This window comes from Bacillus rossius, chromosome 15 (assembly GCF_032445375.1).
Source record: "Bacillus rossius redtenbacheri isolate Brsri chromosome 15, Brsri_v3, whole genome shotgun sequence".
Lineage (NCBI taxonomy): Eukaryota > Metazoa > Arthropoda > Insecta > Phasmatodea > Bacillidae > Bacillus > Bacillus rossius.
In genome coordinates, this window is record NC_086342.1 from 9,216,380 (window position 1) to 9,222,900 (window position 6,521).

The 6,521-nt window shown below is 36.9% G+C and overlaps 1 protein-coding gene across 2 annotated transcripts; it reads left to right on the forward strand.

Moving 5' to 3' along the window:
- The first annotated feature begins 972 nt into the window (after window positions 1-972).
- On the forward strand, window positions 973-6,013 carry LOC134539380 (U1 small nuclear ribonucleoprotein C). Of its 2 annotated transcripts, none has more exons than XM_063381367.1 (3): window positions 973-1,122; window positions 1,484-1,991; window positions 5,861-6,013. In XM_063381367.1, the coding sequence occupies exons 2-3, from the start codon at window positions 1,492-1,494 to the stop codon at window positions 5,877-5,879; spliced, it is 519 nt and encodes a 172-aa protein (XP_063237437.1). In that variant the 5' UTR covers window positions 973-1,122; window positions 1,484-1,491; the 3' UTR covers window positions 5,880-6,013. The 2 variants fall into 2 exon arrangements, with proteins under 2 accessions (XP_063237437.1, XP_063237438.1); XM_063381368.1 differs by having other exon boundaries at window positions 987-1,122; window positions 1,468-1,991.
- Window positions 6,014-6,521: the final 508 nt, after the last annotated feature.

A 6,521-nucleotide genomic window follows, 5' to 3' on the forward strand; every position in this document is an offset into this window, starting at 1 on the left:
TTTCAACAATTTTAATATATATTCTCGGCGTCCACTGGAGAACCCAAGCAATGTGTTTTTAACCGACCTCGTTTCTTAGAAAGACTGCCGTGCAGCCTAAGCATAGCATGCCGCCTTTGATGAGTTGTTTCGTGTTTAGTTCCTTCTAGAGTTATAGTATTTTGCCCATACAAACTGTAAATCGAGTGACGTGTGAATAAAACCATGTGTTTTCCAAACACTTCGATCATTCCGAGACCCTTTTCAGCTTAACCTGTGACGTGAGTGTCTGGGCTTTTAATTAAACCTCAGGATCCGAGCCAGTGGACCATGCTGGGACCCACGATCCACTATCCACGAAACATCATCGGTTAGCTGCAAGAGCTAACCTGGAGCCCTCCCAGAGCCAATGTAACCAGAATTCATGTTAAACCCCAATAGGTACACCCCGGGTCTCTAACACTACACTGCGGGCGATGGCAGTTTTAATAAAATACTGCTCTTTTACCATTATAATTGGATTCCTTATAATTATTTAAGTTTATAATTATATTTCACACAAGGGTTTAAGTTGGCATCTGTAGGGAGGGCTGCTTATCTGGACAGTGGCTGTCGGCCTCGTCAGAGGTACGACATCAGTATGTAAATTATGCCTGTTCTATGGTATAGAAGCATAATGCAATTTTTGACTAATTAATATTTCTTAACCTTGAAATGCATTATCATTGGTTGCCAATTTTATGTTTCCGTGCATTGTGGAAACAACAGAGACATAGTAAAATGTCCCGGGAGATTCATTTCCGTTTACGTGATCCGTCTCTTTTTCCGTGCCATTCTAGAACGGGCATAATATGAACTCTGTTCACTCAGTCTTCTCATTTTCGTTATTCGCTCAACATACGATCATTGTAGTATACGCAGATTGTAAAACGGAAAATACTTTCCTAGTATTTTACTTCTTCGAGTTTTGTGTCCTTAATATGTAGTCTTTGGTTTATTTACTCTATGACAATAACCACCGTCGAATCTAGAAATTTGGTGTTTACATTTTCAGTTGTACTGTCAGAGACACTCTTTAAGTATTGTGGTAGGTTCTTGTGGGGCGAACGAGTGATTTAGGACTACAACGTCCTGAAGTTTTTGGTAAGAACAGTTAGTCTTTCGTAGTGCGTAAGGTGCATGCCAATAATGTGATGTGTTCTCTGAAGCGAAATGTTCATTTCTCGGGAAGCCTACAAATCACGTAGTTTCGGTTCCCTGCAAGCATTTCCGAAGATTTCCGAAGTTTTGCGTTTTGGTATTAATGCCACTTCAGCCGCTAAATCAGAAGTTTCCAATAAAAACAAGCATGTTGTGACTGGCCTAACCTAACCCTTCGATTTTTTTTTTTAAATTTAAATTTTTGAGAGAAATCCGAAGTTGCACGAACGTGGCAGGGAACCGAAACTGCGTGAGTTGTAGGCTTCCCGTTCAGTTCATTTCTCCCAGGATGGTTCGTTTCCAGTCGCCGCGATGCCGAAGTACTACTGCGACTATTGCGACACGTACCTGACGCACGACTCGCCCTCCGTGCGCAAGACCCACTGCCAGGGCCGCAAGCACAAGGACAACGTGAAGTTCTACTACCAGAAGTGGATGGAGGAGCAGGCGCAGCACCTCATCGACGCCACGACGGCCGCCTTCAAGGCGGGCAAGATCGCGTCGAACCCTTTCGCGTCCAGCAAGGGCGCGGCCATACCTCCCCCCAGCGGCATGACCCACGGCGGGCCCCCCAGGCCGCCCGGGCCCGTGCACGGTCCCCCTCAGCAGGGCCCCGGCATGATGGGCCCCCCTGGCATGCACCAGGGGCACATGGGGCCCATGATGATGGGACCGCACGGGCCCATGCCCCCCATGATGGGCATGAGGCCGCCCATGATGGGGCCCATGATGCCGATGGGGCCGATGGGACCTATGGGCCCGATGCGCGGGCCGCCTATACTTGGTGGGCCGATGGGACCACCTATGAAGAAGTAGGCACATAGAAATAGTTGGTATAAGTGAAGTCTAGCAGCTTTTGCGAGAGAAAAAAAACCAACCCCATGTTTTTTGGTTTTTCTTAATTTTAATTAATAATCCCCTCAAAGGCAAATTTTGGTGATTATGACTTTTTTTTTTTTAATACTCTTAATGGCAAATCTTCACCACAGAATTCTGGAGTGTAAGCAAAGTGATAACGGTATGCTGCTTGATTTATTTTATTTTAAATTATTTTGTATGTAATGCTGCAGGTAGACAGGTGTGCTTTTTGTTATAGTCCGGCTCAAAATTTTGGTTGCATATACATGATTTGCAATTAGAATGTAGGTTATAAAAGAAATAACTAAATTTTAAAAAGGTGCTTTTGTAGGATTGTTGAAAATTAATTGCATTACCCAAAACAACAGTTTTTTTGAAATTTATTGTTATTTTTTTTTTAGGAAAGCTCCTAGACTTCATAATTATGCAATTACTTAAATGTAGTTTAGACTTAGTTACTCTCAATATATTTTGTCTGATCAACTGTGAAGTATAACTGCAAACTTGGCAGAAACAATCTGTTAGTTAACATGCTAAACTTAATTCCCCCCACCGGTTCCTTTTTTCCCACCATATTTTGATACTTAGTATTAGGTTACATTCACTAAAAACATGGTGTTTTCAATACGATATAGTAACACTTTTTAAATTTAAATACCATGTGTAATCAAAAACTAGTACTTTTGGTGTTCCTAGTGCATTCTAGATAAAACATCCAGTGAGACAGGATCACAAGAATAGTTTTATAAAGTAATTTAGTGAAGTGTTTGTAATACTTAGCCTGTGATTTTTAGTCAGATTTTGATCTATTAAGTATTAGGGTAAAATATACCTTTATTCATTACAGCTAATGTGATAAATACTAAGGTACCTACCTCAGATTACTCCACCCATCTCATTTAACATTCAAAATAGTTCGTAAAAAAACAGGGTAAATATTTACAATCGCGGTAGATGCCAAAAAAAAATGCTAAAAATCCGAAAATACTTTTATTCTATGCTCTTTCACTTCTTATTTTCAAATCAACCGGCGGAGATAAGAAATTCCAAATACCTTAGGAGATATCGAATTTTTTAATTTAGCAATACAACGCCTGTTTAACCCTTCGAACGTCGCCATTTTTTATTTTGACGTGTGTAAGTGAATGCGTAATAAATAAAATGGTCGATTAGGTCAGGTCAGTTACATTATAAATACTTTCAAACTAAGCGAACATTAAAAATAATGTGAATTTAATTTAATGGTTCTTTAGTTTTAAATTATTTATAATGTAACTGACCTGACCTAACAAAACCCGGACAAATGATGAACAACAACTCACGTAATTTTTTTTTTTTACTTATTGCGCAACAATATCAAAAAAAAAAAACTTTAAAATTAGAAACGTTAAAAACTCACCTAAGTTGGAGGCGAGTACATTTCCTTTGTCACTATAAGGAAATGATGTAGTCGTTCACGGCAGAAGTTGACCGATTAATTAAACATCGTATTGAACAATAAATGAATAAATAATCACGTATTGGTTCATTTGAATACTGACCAATCACGGAATAAATAATCACATATTGGTTCATTTGAATACTGGCCAATCACGGAACAGTCACGTGACAAAATTGTCCAATAAGAAACATGATACTCGTAAACAAGAAACCTTATTATCTATGACAAGAAACAATGGTCATCGCCGCATACTACGCAGGTATTGTGATGAAAATTAAAAAATTCTATATCTCCTAAAGTATTTGGAATTTCTTACCTCCGCCGGTTGATTTGAAAAGAGGAAGTGAAAGAGCACAGAATAAAAGTATTTTCAGATTTTTAGCATTTTTTTTGGCATCTACCGCGACTCTACATATAATGAAATTAAAAAATTCGATATCTCCTAAAGTATTTGGAATTTCTTACCTCCGCCGGTTGTTTTGAATAGAGGAAGTGAAAGGGCACAGAATAAAAGTATTTTCAGATTTTTAGAATTTTTTTTGGCATCTACCGCGATTGTAAATATTTACCAAAAACAGTGTTAACAACTTCAGATTTTGAAAGAAAAAGAATATGGTTCATGTTTATCTCACAATTAAAATTATTTTAGCTTTCACATAAAAATTTATCATTTATGTGTTTCTGTAAGCAATAAAGGCAGTTTTGTACCTTGAATCCAAAGGAGCCTTAGTCCAAATTTTGATGATTTTTGTGTTCTGCATATTATTTGTTACAAGTTAGTTTTCAAAGATAATGTAACTCGCTCAGAAATTTTCTAAAGCATCGGGCAAGAGTTTATCTCTTCTATTTGGAAGAAATTAATCATAAATTACTTCCTTCCGGCCTCATGTTGATGGAAAACACAGTAAAGTATAGTCGGGGGCGTCACATCTGTGGGATTTGCATGAGGGGTTAACCGCACGTCATCTCTGGATGTGATGCTTGTATGTTGTATACTGCCCATGTTTTGGCCTACATGCACGCAAAAAGCAGAAAACTTTTAAAAATACTTAAAGTTATCCATGGACCATGAGACATAGTTTTGACATTACTCTGTTTCACAGCTTTTGCAAGTGCAGGCAGGCTGCCCTCAGTGAAGGGCTTCTTAATTCCGTTGGGGGGGGGGGGGGGGGGGGTCGATTAGGTCAGGTCAGCTACATTATAAATACTTTCAAACTAAGCGGACATTAAAAATAATGTGAATTAATTTTAATGGTTGTTTAGTTTTAAAGTATTTTTAATGTAACTGACCTGACCAAACAAACCGGGACAAAGGATGAACAGTAGGAACTCACGTAATTTTTTTTTACTTATTACTTGCTAAATAAAACATTAAAATTTGAAACGTTAAAAACTCACCTAAGTTAGAGCCGGGTACAATTCCTTTGCAATTAGTAGAAAATGATGTAGTCGTTCACCTACGTCACGAAAAAAAAAATTCATACTCGTAAACAAGAAACAATATTGAATCCGCATGAATGCACAGGTATTGTGATGAGAATTAAAAAATTCGATATCTCCTAAAGTATTTGGAATTTCTTTTCTCCGCCGAGTTTAATGAAAAGAGGAAGTGAAAGAGCATATAATAAAAGTATTTTCGGAATTTTAACATTTGTTTTCGCAAATACCGCTAAACTACATATTTACCGCCCCCCTTAGATCTATGCTCAGTATCGCTGAAAGTATGCTGTAAAGTTGTATAATTGTGACTTAATGCTCGTTTGGTTCTGAGTTTTTACAGAATTGTCTAGAATATTAACTCATAGTGAAAACTTGGAAAAGAATATAAGATGATACAGTAGAGTCTTGATCAACCGAGGTTCTGTATTGTCAGAGACAATCTGAAACGCCGTTACCAGTAAAGACTTTTGAAACATTTGCTAGAAGCCCAAAGAAAATATATATAAAAAAAAAGCAAAGATCCCATTTTACTGTTTGGGAAATCAGGGAGTGGTGTGAAAGAATTTACACCAAAAAAAATTCTGGAAAAATTTCATCCTCAAAAATGACACCACTAGACCAACTGAAAACCAAGACAATTTTATTATTAAATCCGTGTTGTTCCAGATTTTTGTGGTCCAAATTAACTCGGTTAATTGAGACAGTACTGTTTTGGTGTTTATTGCGAGTGTAAAAATGTTTCTGTGATGCATGTTTCAAAATTATATATAGGTATATATATATTTTTTACGGTAAAACTATATAGTTGATTATAAATGCTGCTTTTGCATTGAAAAAAAAAATATCATAATTGAAGTGTAAGCTGTCTGATGTAACTTTGCTTCCCGGAGAAAGACCGGAGAGCACATTGACACGTGGCCCCCGTTTTCTTCCCTGTTTCAGCCAAGCGCGCCTAGGATAGGCGATTCGTAACACTGATATCCGTATGTTACGTGGCCGTCTCTCTCGGACAAGCAGTGTGGAAAGGGGAAAAAAAAAAAACATTTTGTGATTTTTACGATGTAATACTACTGTATTAAAATATATAATTTTTTTTACATGTTCATTATTTTAATATATAATTAAAATTTAGTAAGTTTAGTTTTTTTTTTTTTTTTTTTAAATCCTCATTCTGAGATGTAACTAATAAATAATGTCGACAATTCTTCTTTATTGAAATCACAGTTTTTACTGTTCTCATTTCCAGACAATTATTGCTGTATGTCTGTTCACAAATTCACAAATTTAAATGACATTGATAAAAATAAAATGTGCACAATCAGTAGTGATGATAGCACCAGGGAAAATTTCAGATTATTTTGAATGATCTCTGGTAAATTTTATTACAGCAGTATGCAGGCTCGTGTGGACACGTTTACAAGTGTACTACAGTAGAAATATTGAGTGCTTCTATCAGGTAAAGTGTCACCACTAAGTGGTGCAAATAGCACTGAATGAAGGTTCCGTAAAGCCCATCTTAAGCTGTTTCTTTGTTGTAAATAAAAAGTAATTTTTAAAATTTTAAAACTTGGGATGGGCCAATCAAATCTTCAAATACCATCAA

Coding starts and splice junctions, on each gene's coding strand:
- LOC134539380 (XM_063381367.1), top strand. CDS start 1,492: ATGCCGAAGTACTACTGCGACTATTGCGACACGTACCTGACGCACGAC.